Raw genomic sequence first — 15,142 nt, forward strand, 5'->3', positions numbered from 1 at the left:
AATTTTGCATAAAGTAAAAACTGATTGAAGGCAATAAAGCAAATGTAAGTAAACAGTTTAATTAGTAGTAATTTGATAAATACAGAATAACACGCTATGATAATTCTGTATTGAGAAGAGTGTATGCGACGTCTCAAATCACAGTTTATTATTGATCAATACTTTAATTTTGGATAAAAACATACTCGTACTTCTGTTTTTACTTACATTACGTGATACGTATTAAGGCCCGTTTTCACACTACGTATTATTGTACGTTTTGTGGGTCATATAAAACGTACGACAAAATGTACGTTTTGTCCAGTGTATACACACTACGTTTTTCCTTCCGTTTTCTACCTCATTTCTAATTCAGAGTCTTGAGTTGTGTGAAGTTTGTTTAGTGTTTTTTTTTTATTATGGAGGAAACACGGCTGCTTTCTTTTATTTTTTCAACTATATAGATACTACGACTGAGGAAAAAGGGGATGAAAAGGTAAAAGACAAGATGGTCAAGAGAGTGGGCTTCTAAAGAGAAGCCAGTATTCCCACGTCTCGTTACTAAAAGAGGCGAACCAGATGACTGGCGCAATTATTTGCGAATGGACACCTCAGCCTATTGTCAATTGCTAGAGTTGGTAACACCATACATATTGAAATAAGACACCTCATGAGAAAAGCCATTACACCCCATGAAAGACTCACAGCATCTCTCAGAATATCTTACAACAGGACGCAGCGCCAAGGACTTGGAGTTCACAATCATAATATCCAAACCAGCGTTAAGCCAAATAATTCCTGAAACCTGCAATGCAATCTACTTGGTTTTAAAACATAACTACTTAAAAACTTTTATACAATTCAATAAATTCCCCGAGAAAATCGTGAGTGCATTGCCGCAAATCTGACATTATTAGGCTTTTTTTGGGAAAAATGAAACGAACTGCAGTGGAACTAGTCGTCAAATAAGTCAAGATCGGACGACTTGTCTGAACATGTATTTTCACGTAACGTTTTATCCTATCAGTTCTCGCAAAACTATGCTTCTCCCATCATTTCTACGATCTGACCTTGGATTTCATTTCGATTCGACAAGACGTACGTTTTTCTGTTTACATGCCACGTTTTATTGTATAGGATTTGTCCTATCCAACAAAACGTACAATAAGACGTAGCGTGAAAACCGGCCTTTACTATGACTGAAGTCAACCAGCTCATAAGCTAACGTCTAAAGGTGGGAAATTTTCGATAGATCTAATGTAATGTAAAGTAAATTATAGGTTTATATCGATAATTTCTCACCTCTACTACTTGCATCTCTTTTTATTTCACAACGTATTATGTTTTCTATCTTTTGCGTTATTTTGCCGGTTCTTAAGGCACTCATCCCTGTATACTAAATGTAGTTCACTAAGATAGCGGAGGGTTCTCGGTCAATAGTTGGAAAATAAAAATAAAGATGAATTATCTGATATCCTTTCCCCATTCTGCAACTGTTGACCAAGAAGCCGCCACTATCTTAGTGAACTACATTTAGTATTGAATTGATAACATTCAAAATAGAACAAGAAAACAAGCAAAACAGAAATCTTAATTTTTAAGTAGATGACTGGAGTAAAAAAAAAGTAAAATTAAAGTGTTGAATAACTGAATAACAGGAACTCTGAGTATTCACCAATGATAAAAAGAAGGAGAATAGAGGAAGCAGACACCTAATGCTAATTTATTTTCTACCGAAATAAGATAAAATTCAAGTACATAATCTTCCACAATATTACATGTTTTTGTCTTAAAGATTAATACAAACATTATCTTATCTAAAAAAAACCCAGATTGGGATCTATGATTGATATAAAATAAAATATAAGTATTGTAGTTAAATCTACATTTATATTTTAAAGAACAGGTATGATAAACTTTCAAATTTTTACTTATTTATCTTTCGTGTTTATTTATTTTTTTATTTCCTAAAATTTCGTACAACTCTAGCCAAATAGATTTGAGAATTATACACCTTTATGTATGCAAGAATCTTATATATTAATAGTATTTTAAGCAGTAAGTGTATACTTTTTTCACGAATAGAAAAATTGACACAGCCGAGTGTGGAAATTCCATGACTGTAAAAAGAATACTTTTTTGTACAATATTTTTTTGTACATCCCTATAGAAATAATAAAATTAAAATCGTAATTTGGAACACTTTAATTCAACAATTTTCAGAAAATTACTTTTAGTGACGAATATATAATGAGTCTTACTTCTTGTTTTTTCTTTATCTAAGCAATTTTAGAAACATGTATTCTTTTTTTTGTAGAACGACATAATGAAGATATTCATTCTGCTTTGTGCTTGTCTTGTGGTTGCGACAGCACAACTTTCGGCTGACGAAGAATGGGCCACGTTCAAGGTAAATATATTTTATGTCATACTTGTTCATTATTGTGTTTCTATTGCTTAGTTACTAACTACATAATAGTTTACTTTATGTCTGTTCAGGTATAAAGTGCTCTTAATGACCCGCACAGACATAAAGACAAAAAGAAATTGATAACTGCTTAATAAAATGTATTAAATATAAAAGTTATAAAATATGGAATTAAATAAGTATAACTACATAAGATTATTATGAGGAATTCATATAAAACGGACAATTCTGGAAAGATCTGGTCAGAGATAGAGTGCCAGCAGCAAATACTGATTCATGTTTTATTGTCTGCATATCAATTTTATGTCAGGACGTGTCTGATCCAAACGATATGCCTACCAGCATCTCTGACATTTCTATACATCCTTTAGCAACTCAAGTCCTCTTTCATCCACCATGCTGCTTTAACATTGGCATACTGGCTCCAGCGTATGTCAGAAGAATTGTCGATTGCCAGGATGACTCAAACCAAGATATTTTGTAATAATGAAGAGGATTTTTTCATATTTATTTTTTTCAAGTAGTGGTACAGTACCTTGTAGATAGGTCATAAAAAATCTCTTTTTCGACCATCCACGTGGCCGTAAAGACATGTAGTCTCTTATTAGCTTTAAACTATTTATTTTCTCTTTATCAATATTGGTAAAAACACGCCTTTTGTCGATTTTTGTCTCTGGTACACCACAAAAACTGATTTTCTATCTTCTACGTGATTAATTAGCATATTTACCAGTTCTTGCCATCGCTATCCAACAAATACATCAGATATGAATGCAACTGGTTATTTAAAATGTCTCATTCGGTGCTTCATCGATAAATTTTAAAACATCTTCTCTAGATACAAATTTTAGACTTTTTGACTGGTATCCTTTTGAACCTTGCTTCAAATATTTGCTTAACTTATGGTAATTAGCAATAATTTAACAATCGGTGATTATATCCTGGGTAACGTTCTATTACACGAAACTTTTGTTGATGTTTTCTTGACTAATTTTGTCTATTCAGAAGGTTTCAGAAATTATTTCTTATTTTGTTTTCCTTTTTCAATCAGACCAAAGCATAGGTCACATGGTAGAAAGCTGCGACCGGGTTTTGGAAACTGATGTATAATTTGCTGAATATAACTACTGAAAGCATTTATGAAAGAACTACACTATGGTGTGATTTTTGTTTGGGCAAAACAGTCGTTTTGGTCAGACGAGCAAAATTTGTATATTCCCGTAATTTGGTATAAAATATTATAATTGCATATAAATAATGCAATATTTATATGCAATTATAATATTTTATACCAAATTACGGGAATATACAAATTTTGCATTCTGTAAGTGTAGATAATTTTCAGTTTACAACCGGATTTTAGTTTCTGCATTGGCATCTGCGACAATTGTCTTGTTCATGCGGTCACATTTCTGACAGATATCCAACCTGGGATGTCCAAAACTAAGATTATGATTGAGATTAAATTGCTGGTGATAAAAATCATATGTTACTGTATGGCTTAATGTCTTTTAAATCTTTTCCGTCATCCAGGATAATATACTTTTGCATTACATATGCTTTTACATACAACATGCATTTTTGCAATATTCAACTCGGGAGATAAAAAAATATCTTTTCTGATTATCTTCTGCACTATAACGAAATTTTCTTCTGGGAAAACTCAGAATATGTTCCTCTATTTGCGCTACTATTGCTTTACTAATATTGTTGGTCTATTGAAATGCTTCCCAGTTTTCTCAGAATATGTTCCGCTATTTGCGCTACTATTGCTTGACTAATTTTGTTCGGTCTATTGACCGAAAACACACATATATAAAACTTGTGCACGACGATATTAACCTATGCTATAGAAGCAAGTGCAGAAACAACAATTACAAAGAAAATCTTAAAAACAACAGAGATAGAAACACTGAGAACGATAGCAAGTAAAACTTTATGAGGCAGAATCCCTAATACACAAATCAGAGACATGTATCACTTGTGACACTTGTTATCATCATGTACTTCTTCTTCTTCTTCACGTGCTATCACCGCGATGGAGGTTAGCAATCATCATGGCTATTCTGATCTTAGATGCTGCTACTCTGAATAGTTCAATTGATGTGCATCCGTACCATTCCCTCAAGTTACGCAACCATGAGATTCTTCTTCTTCCTACACTTCTCTTGCTCTAGATTTTCCCTTGTATAATCAATTGAAGTAGGTTGTATCTCTCATTACGCATAACATGCCCCAGGTATTGCAGCTTTCGTGTCTTGATGGTTTCCAATACTTCCATTCTTTTGTTGATTCTTCTCATGACTTCGTTGTTTGTTACATGCTCGGTCCATGATATCTTCAGGATTCTTCTATACACCCAATCATCATGTACGCCGGTACTTAGATATGGAGAGGCCAAAAAGACGAGAATGTAATTTACACATTAACAGAATGGGAAGAGAGAGACTTGCCCGAACAGTAAGAGATGGAAAACCAAAAGGTAAAAGACCACAAGGTAGACCCCCTAAAAGATGGAGAGATCTGGCAGTCAACATCACAAATACTGCTAAATCAGACCGGAAACAACAGGCCTTAAGGCGTAACAGACGAAGAAGAATTTTTGCTACAATGGCATTTGGTTCAGTAGTTTTCTTTTGTATTAGTTTCTTTGACAAATTAATATATTCTTCCCCTCTAGCCTTTTTACTCTTAAAGTAATAATAAACGTATATTCGCGTTCTAAAACGACTATAGGTAGCAGCACTTGTTCTAAAAGATGGCGGACGAAATATGGATATCGTTTGTTGACATTGTAAATTTGATAGGGAATTACTTATCTTCTGATTACTTTTCTTCTTATCGCTTATTATTTTTAAAATTTGATGAAATTTATACCAGTTATAAACTCTAATTCATTCAAGTTTTTAGAGCCGGTGTTTTTAAGTTTAGTTCTCGTGTTGTCCGCTAGGTGACAACAAATAGCGTGGCAAAAAAATGTAAACAATGTTTGAAATTTCAGTTGTTTCCCGTAATATTTTCATAGAAATTTTGTTTTACGTTTTCGCTTATAATACTTTTAAAAATAATAATAATTTAAGGAAGATATTAATATAAAAATTTATTTTTCAGAAAACTTTTAAAAAAAGTTATAAATTACAAGAAGAAGAACTTCGTTTCCAAGTATTTCAAAAAAATCTTCGTAAAATTGTTGAACATAATTCAAAATATGAGAAGGGAGAAAAGTCTTACTTTCTTAAAATAACCAAATTTGCGGACTGGACCGATAAAGAATTGAATGCTATATTAAACCCAAAAATAGTTGCTAAAGCACAGCATAAAAACACCAAAACGTTCGTACGTGATCCAAACTTAACTCGTCCAGCGAGCATCGACTGGAGAGACAAAGCTGTTTTGGCTGTAAAAGATCAGGCAAACTGTGGTTCTTGTTGGGCATTTAGTACTGTAAGTGATAATATATGATAGATCTTTAGGGGGTTTTTTGATAATTTACAGTAAAATCTTTTTAAAACCGGTTTTGTTACAACCCTAATAATTTAATGCACTAATATCTTTTACCATATTTATAAATTTATTTAAAAATTTATTTATAGAAGGTATAATATTAAAAAAACCTTGTCGGCCTATATCACAAGACGCTTTCGAGATTAATATTTTATCATCAGTGTTATCCTAAAAGTATAACCTTCTTCTTTCTTTGCCCTATCCGTTTCGGACGTTGGCTATTAACAAGGCTATTTTGACTTTGTTTACGGCACCTCTGAACAGTTCGGTAGATGTTAGTCCGAACCATTGTCGCAGGTTATGCATCCATGAGTGTCGTCTTCTTCCCGGTCCCCTTCTACTGTCGATTCTTCCTTGGACTATTAACTGTAGCAGCCGGTACTTAGTATGCCTCATGACATGTCCGAAGTACTCAAGCTTCCGTTTCTTTACGGTGAAGATTATTTCTTTGCTTTTGCCTATTCTCTGCATTACTTCCACGTTAGTGATGTGGTCTGTCCAGGATATCCGAAGAATACGGCGATATATTCACAGCTCAAAGGATTCTAGTTTCTTCAGGGTGGCTTCCGTTGTGGTCCATGCCTCTGCTCCATAGAACAAGACCGGGAAGACATAACACTTGACCAGTCTTAATTTTAGTTCCAATGAGATTTTGCTTGTGAACCACTTTTTCATATTGTTGAACGCGTTTCGTGCTTTTTCAATTCGTGATATTATTTCTGTTGACTGGTCCCATTTTGTGTTGACTGTGGTTCCAAGGTATGTGTATATCTCCACTTGTTCTATTTTTCGGTTGTTTAATGTCAATTGCATCGGAGGTTGTTGTGTTCTGCTGATGAGCATGCATTTAGTTTTGGTTGTATTGAGTTCTAAACCATATTCTTGACTTGCTGTGTGTATGCTTTGCATGAGTCTTTGAAGCTCGTTGCAGTCATTTGCGATAATAACTGTGTCGTCAGCATATCTAATATTATTGATTACCTCTCCGTTTGCTTTGATACCCTCCGAAACTTCTCCCAGTGCTTCTCTGAAGATTTGTTCAGAGTATATATTGAACAGGAGCGGCGAGAGGACGCATCCCTGTCGTACACCCTTTTTAATATCTATCTTCCCACTGTGTAAGTTGCCCATCTTTATCTCAGCACTTTGGTTCCAATAGAGACTGGTTATTATGCGCAGATCCTTGCCATCAATATGCATCTTCCTGAGCATTTCCATGAGTTTATCATGTTTGACCTTGTCAAACGCCTTGGAGAAGTCGATGAAGCACAAGTGGACGTCCTTGTGCATGTCTCTGCATATTTGAATTAAAACTTGCTGACTGAAGATCGCCTCTCTTGTGCCCAATGCGCTTCGGAATCCGAACTTTGACTCCGATATATTTGCTTCGCATTTGTTATATATTCTATTGTGTATGATTTTGGTGAAAACTTTGGTAATGTGATTTATCAAGCTTATTAAGCGGTGTTGATTACAGTGTTTTGCACTTGGTGTTTTAGGTATGGCTGCAAAGGTCGATCGAAGCCATTCCTCCGGAATCTCCCCTTTGTCGTAAAAGGTGTTAAAAAGGCCTGTCAGAAAATCGAGAAAGTGGTCATCCGTTTCGCATAGGAGTTTTATGATCTCGCTCTGTATGTTGTCGGGACCTGGTGTTTTGTCGTTTTTAAGCGATGAAATGGCTTTTTTCACTTCAGACCTTAGTATTTCGGGTCCAGTCATGTCGTCATCTTGGTCCACTGTCGCTCTGCGTTTATCGTTAAAAAGTCGTTCTACGTAATCTTTCCATGTGTCAATGAGCTTCAAGTCGTCTGATATAAGGTTACCGTCTGCGTCTATTAGTGTCGGGTGGGGATTATTGGTTTTCTTTTTAGTTGTTAATTCTTTGATCTTTTTGTGCATGTTCCGGTAGTCATATCTTCAGTCGCACTCTTCGATTTCATCGCATTTCTCCTTCAGCCAGCGTTCCTTCACTTCCTTTATCTTTGTTTTTCTATTGTGACTTGTTTCTTGATACTTCACTTGATTTTTGCATTTGTGTTGTCTTCTTTCTTCCATCATATCAAGGATTTCATCCGTCATCCATTCTTTCTTCTTTACGCGCTCCTGTAACAGAAGTGTCTTGTTTGTCATTTCAACAGCTCTTTTTATTTCTTCCCATTTAGCAACTGCGTCTTGTTCGGGTTCACTCAAGTTTCCAATGTTTCTTCTTAAGGATTCCTGTACTTGTTGTTTAATGCTGGGATCCTTTAATTTCCTAATGTTTATCTTGGTTTTGTTAGGCTTCCCTTCTATACGTTTTAGTTTGATTCCTAGTTTACCCACCACTGGGTTGTGATCCGATTGAGCGTCAGCCCCGGGATAGGTTTTCACTGATGTGATTGAGTTTCTGAATCTTTCTGGTATGGCAATGAAGTCGATCTGGTTTCTTACATTTGTTTCTTTCGAGTCTGCTGGCGACTTCCAGCCAGCAGACCCACTTAAGTATAACCACTTTAATTAAATCAAACATAAAATTTAAAATTTTTACCGAGGTTATTACAAAAATTATGGTTAATACTTACTGGATGTACATGTTAAAAGCCATTAAATACATGAGTAAAAACACTTTAAATATTATTAAATTACCTTTGAATTACATTATGTAACTGTATAAACTATGATGTTTAAGTTGCAACAGGAATGGATAATATGGCAACATAAGACTCCACTGGAGGTTGCCAGTCCTGATACGAAGTGTCTACGAGGACTTGTTGTTAGCAACTGATTAAAATAACATGTTAGAACGGAAGTCGAAACAAAGCAGTCAATGTAACCTGAGGTATTTGTCTAAATATGACATCTCATTACCTACATTCTCAACATCTACTGTTACATCAAAATTTACACTAATCTCTCTCCTTTTGTCATTTATTCATCTTTCTTAGCCACTCAAAATCACTCTTTCAATACATCTAACTTTAACATCATTCTCCTATTCTTTCTAGTATTCTAAACTTCACCTCTGACCCTTATGCCTTTCATCATCCACTGCTAAATAATTAAATTCAGATCAGATAATTATATTCCCTCTTTATAAACCATTCATAATCACACAATAACTCAATCACTCATATACATCCCCTCACATTCACATACCTATATAATTTCATGGTCCATCTAAAGCCAAGCCACACATCTGAATCTCCTCTTATCAATCATAACACTTTAGTAACGTCTTGTTCAGTCAACTTTTCCCTATCACAACAACAATAAAATACTACAAACCATAACTCTAATCAAGAATATTCACCCTATACAAATCAGTTTTGTCAATCTTCAATAATCTACCAACACACATTTAACAAGAAATTTTTAATCAACTCTTGCCATTTCCATATATTACGTATAACTTAGACACCCATAAAAAAATTTCAGGTTCCAAATGTAATATTTTAACATGTAGTTCCTTTTACTTAAGTCAAAAGTTAAGTAATGTACTAGCAGTATTTAAATTAACCAATCATTCTGACCGGAGCAAGAATCACTGCAGATAACGATATCGCGGAAGAGATTAAAGGAAGAATTCAGGCAGCAAATACATGTATGTACAGCCTCCACAATACTATTAAATCTAAAAGCCTAATGTATGGGTGTGAGACGTGGACCCTGACCAAAGAAACTGAAAGAAAACTTAGATGTTTTGAGAGGAAAATCCTCAGAAAAATCTTTGGGCCTTATCACGACATTAATAGCAACCAATACCGAATGAGAACAAATGCTGAGGTCAAGCAGACTTATAGAGCGAACGATATAGTCCAAGAGATTAAATCCCAACGTCTAAGATGAGCTGGACATATCTATAGACTCTAACATAACTGCCTTGCCAAGTTAATATGGGAGGAAGCCCCCACAGGAAGAAGGTCCTTGGGACGTCCACGAATGCGATGGAGAGAATATATGGTCAGATCTAAGAACAATGGTGCTACCCACTGACCCAAATATTATGGACGACCGTTCAAGATGGAAGCAATTTGTGCAGTCAGCCAAAACCCACCCCGCGTTGTAGTGCTACGAGAAGAAGAAGAATCATTCTGACCACCTCCTATATCAATCATATAATTACATACATAAATCAATATTTTACTCGGTAAGAATACATATAATTCACAATATTATGACAGTAATCCCCACATTTTTAACACATTTGCTCAACTAAGATCATCACCCTTCCATTTTATTTATAAGATACTTTATTTTCCATCTCCACACATACCTCCCTCAGGTTATGGTTTCGTACCTCTGGAGATCTCAATATTAACTTTCAGTCCCATTTCAGTCTTTTTGCTATATTTGGCAGTTATTTTCCATTTCTTGCAATGAGAACCACATCATCAGCGTATGCTAAGCATTGGTGCTCCTTGTATAAAATAGTGCCGGACCTATTTATCCCACTAACCCTTACAATTTTTTCTAGAACTATATTGAATAGAAATGTAGACAACGGGTCTCCTTGGCGAACACCTTTTTTCACTTCGAATCCTTCTGAGACTGTACCGTTACATTTCGCAGCACAAATGGTTTGTCTAATTGTCATTTTTTAAAATCTTACTCTTTTTTTCTGGCACTTTGAATTTTTTAGCGTTTCTATTAATTTGTTTTTGTCTATTGTATTGTAGGTGGCTTTGTAATCACTGAAAAGTACTTGTGCTGAAATATTTTATTTATAGCAATTGATCAGGATTTGTTTTACCATAAAAATTTGATCGGTTGTTGATCTTTCTTTCCGAAATCCTCCCTAGTGTTCTCCTAGATTCTTCTCTACATATATTTCTAATCGTTTTGTAATTAGTATGGAGTATGGCGAACACTTTACCTTTTTTTCGCACGGTTTTCTTCAGTAGTCACTCTGTCATTTAGCATCTCTTCGAAATATTCTTTTCACCTTTCACATACTTGGTCTTCGTCCACTATCATGTTCCCTTGCTTATCTTTTACATTCATCGTTCTTCCCTGATAACCAGTTTTAATGTATTTTACCTCTTTTTAAAAAATTTTTATTTCTTTTACTTTATCATCCATATACTTTTTTTTCATTGTTCGGCATACCTTTCTAGGTCGTCTTGTTTTTGCAATCGTAAACTTTTTAATCTCAAATATGATCTTTTTTTAACTCTGTTCTACATTCGTTATCGAACCAGTGGTTTTTTTTTAAATCTTTTTGTTCTTGTTATGTTCTTCGACGTTGTTTCCTTTATAATGTTTTTCATTTTTAAGAACTTTTGTTGTATGTTATTCACAGTAGTACTATATTGTTTGGCGTAGGTTTCTTGTATATCCTTTTGATAATCCTGCACTACCTCAAATTTCTGCAGTTTTTTAACATTAAATTTACGTTGCATTTCTTTTTGCGTTTATGCTTTTTAATTGTTGCTTCTCTCATAATAATTCTAACCAAAAAATGATCTGAGTATACGTCAGCCCGTCTGTACGTTTGTTATTAAATTGGCGAATTTCTCTTGTATTAAAATGTGGTCTATTTGATTAGTTTCATTTAATCCCGGAATTTTCCACGTTCCTTTATATTTATATTCATATAATTTTGCAGAGATTTGCATATAGATATGACAAGATTTCCAGTTTTCACACGTATTTCAGTGTAAAAACGTGACACGCGTCTTCTTTTTCTCAGAATTTCAGATTCGAAATGCATTTCTTATAGAAGAAATATTTTCTACAGCTTGAACGGCACTGAGAAGGCCTTTTTAAGTCCATAACCTCGGGATACACCAAGTTTTCTTATGTACTTATTTAGTATCTGAATAAAAATACAGGTTAGATACCTACTATGGCCATCTTACACAAAATTAGACTGACCATCTCACCAGATTTGCTAGGGAGAGAAGGCTATCCATTAAATTTCTAGAAAAATGTAAGAAAAGAGGGAGTAGGAGGGGCGATAAATAGTTGTACGTGACAATCGTTAAGTCTTTTTGTTTTTACCATTAGCAATTTTGTATATTGGAAATTGTCATATTATTTTGCAGTATATTTGCAATTTGTAAGTAGTGGTTAATTTTCAGTAGTAGTAAATGGATCATCCACGGAAATAAAACTTATATTAAATTATTTTAATGTTAATAACAATATACAAAAATGTTTAAACTTTAGACAGGTGCACTTGAAGGTCAACTTGCCATTCATAAAAATCAGGCAATACCCTTAAGCGAACAAGAATTAATGGACTGTGATACTGGGAATAGCGCATGCTTTGGAGGTAATCCTGACGTCGCATTTGAATACATTGAGTCAAATGGTATTAGTTCAGAAAGTCAATACGAGTATACACAACAAAAAGGTGAATGTAGAAAAGTGGAAAATAAACCAGTGTCTAGCATTTCAGGATGGTTGGGAGTACCTTCAGATGAAGATGCACTTATGGAAGCTGTTGGTAAGTTCTGATCTAAACTATTTTTAATCGTTTGTTTTATTTATCAGTTCTCCTTTATTGACTACGTCTAAAATATTACATATAAGTCGACTTAAAATATTAATTCAATTGATATTAAGAACAAAATTCAAAATTTCGTAAATTTTTATTTTCAAATTTATTATAATAACAAATCTATACCTGTTAAAAATTCCTCGGATATCTGCACTAGGTCTTTAAAAATCAAAATAAAAACTTGATATAAATTTTATGACATTCAAAATCGACGGTCGCTTCAAGCGTTGTTTGTGAGAGAACGGTTCATTCTACACAAAAAGTCCCAATAAACATTTTTGTTTAAAATTATTTCAGCTACATTTTTTACTTAAAACATTTTTTTCTACGGCGTAGAAATTCTTGGTAAATCGATTTTTTTTGCGTTTTTACTCCCCTACGAGGGGGGTCTTAGGAGGAAGCAAAAGAGTAAAAGTAGTGATCTTTTTTGCATCTTTTTTGGGGTCCTAAAATTAATATTCTTAGTAAAATCCAGCTTGTTCGTTTGATTTTTAGAGGTTTAGTGGAATTTTCGTGCCTGACTACTGTAGTATACATACGATAATCATAAAAAAAGAAAAACAGGATCCTAATGAGGACGAATTCAGTAAGAGTAAAAAGACCGCAAGAACTCCGCCAAAACAGGCAAGGCAACCTAAAGGAAAACTTAAAATGTATTAAATTTTATGCAAGATTTGAAGTGAAATATATGCTGAGGAAATAAAAAACTTAAGGAATGAAAACAAGGAACTAAAAAATAAGAATAAAACTATGAAGGCAAAAACTGAGAAAGCCTTCGATAAAATACAACACAGAAGGCTACCAAACATATAAAGGCACACAGAAGTAGGTGATCAGGATGTGAAAATCATTACAAATTTATAACGATATCAGAAAGCAATGTGTGTTCACCAATATCCTTAACAGATAAAGCAAACGAAGAAGAAGATAAAGAGGGCGTTCGTATAATCTTTATTGACTTTAGGAGTGCATTTGACAGTGTATACAGACCAAAAATGAAAATGATATTAAGAGCAATAGGGATACCAAACAAACTAATAGAACTACAAGAAATGTGTTTAAGGAACTGTTTCTACAACAAAAATGTGTTGAATGTAGAATTGCAAGAAATGTGTTTTGCAAGAATTAAATTTCAGGGGTAAAGTCGGAATAATTCGACACCATTAATGAAGTAAAACAGGGCGATTTACTGTCTTCCACACTTTTTAATCTCGTTTTAGAATACGTGATGAGAGAAGCAAAATTGAATGAAAAGAATTAATACTGAATAGAATTCAAATAATTGCATATGCATTTGACCTAACACAAGTATCAGAAATTATAGAAGACCTTATAAAAGCCATAATCAGACTGGATACAAAAAGAAAGAAAAATGAGACTAGTGATTAATGACAAAACTAAATAAATCAGATTTGACGTGGAAGGGGGAAGGGCTCCCCTAATTACCAGAAATCAACAACTAGAAGAAGTAACCAACTTTAACTACCAAAGAGTGGCAATAGGACATGGAGAAGTTGACAGAATACAGGAGAGAATTCAAAAAGGATATCAAGCTATCGGAAGAAATAAACATCTCTTTAAATCCAAAAATTAGAACATAGACTGGACAATACCTGGAAGACTGAGCCGGTTTATTCTTTAATATTTCTTAACCTTATCATCTAAAATCTAGTAGGACCTCGTCTTCAGTCCTCGTCTAGTAGGACCTAAGTTATATCTTCATTACCTAAAGAAGATTAGCCCACAGACAAAAATCAGATTGTACAGGACATTGATCAGACCTGTAATTACTTACAATGGAAACAACCACATTAACAAAAAAGGACAAAAACGATTTGAAAATATTGAAAAGAAAAATAATGAGATCAATTCTTGGAAAAGGTAACCAATGAAGGAAAAATAAGTATGAGATTGATTAAGGTAATATAACAAAAAACGGGAGCAAAAACTATGGAGAAAATATAGTAAAACATATAAAAGCAAGGCGACTAGAATGGGTGGAACACATAAAGATAATCATCGACAGAAATGATAAAAATAATTACAAGATAGATTCGATTAAATTCAAGAAATAGAGAAAAGAAATAGATGGTGGGACCAGATAACAGAGTGGTAATAAATAACCAACGTTGCAAAGACACACATTGCTATAATTCGACTAGATTGAACAGTTATAATGATGATCTTTATTATGTAAGTGATAATTAGTATACGAATAGATTATTATTGTTCTTCTTCTTATTGTTCTTAAATTTTCTATTATCTTTTTGTTTCATTTATTTCGCCAAAATTAATGTCCTGTCTTGTTCTTATATATTGCCGTAATAACTTGTTTATTTGACTTCACAGCCGATGTTTTAAACATCTGTCACTGATATTCTACCCAGCTATTTTTTAATATAATTTTTAACCATAGAGTAACCCTAATTGATGCCTAAGTATCTTGATTACTTTTAGCTCAATATGGTCCAGTATCTGTTTCTGTGTTTGCTAACAACGATTGGAGTTTGTATGGAGGTGGCATATTTGAACACGCAAGCTGCAGAGGACATCCTAATCATGCTGTGTTGGCTGTTGGCTATACACAAAAAAGTTGGATAGTTAAAAATTCCTGGGGAGCAGCTTGGGGAGAAGATGGCTACATTCAATTATCCCTCGGTAATAATCAATGCAATATTACTTTCGCCAGTCAAATTCCCTTATTATAAACGACTAAATATTTGTTTAAATAAAACATTTTTATGCTAAAA

General features: G+C 33.9%; 1 protein-coding gene across 2 annotated transcripts; it reads left to right on the top strand.

Annotated features, from left to right (window-relative positions):
• The first annotated feature begins 1,853 nt into the window (after nt 1-1,853).
• Nucleotides 1,854-15,142, top strand: LOC140445018 (cathepsin L-like proteinase). 2 transcript variants are annotated; one of them, XM_072536798.1, is made up of 5 exons: nt 1,854-1,885; nt 2,297-2,389; nt 5,519-5,851; nt 12,059-12,338; nt 14,850-15,142. In XM_072536798.1, exons 2-5 carry the CDS (start codon nt 2,306-2,308, stop codon nt 15,098-15,100), a joined length of 948 nt encoding a protein of 315 aa, XP_072392899.1. In that variant the 5' UTR covers nt 1,854-1,885; nt 2,297-2,305; the 3' UTR covers nt 15,101-15,142. The 2 variants fall into 2 exon arrangements, with proteins under 2 accessions (XP_072392899.1, XP_072392900.1); XM_072536799.1 differs by lacking the exon at nt 1,854-1,885 and adding an exon at nt 2,017-2,037.

This window comes from Diabrotica undecimpunctata, chromosome 7 (assembly GCF_040954645.1).
Source record: "Diabrotica undecimpunctata isolate CICGRU chromosome 7, icDiaUnde3, whole genome shotgun sequence".
Classification (NCBI taxonomy): Eukaryota; Metazoa; Arthropoda; class Insecta; order Coleoptera; family Chrysomelidae; genus Diabrotica; species Diabrotica undecimpunctata.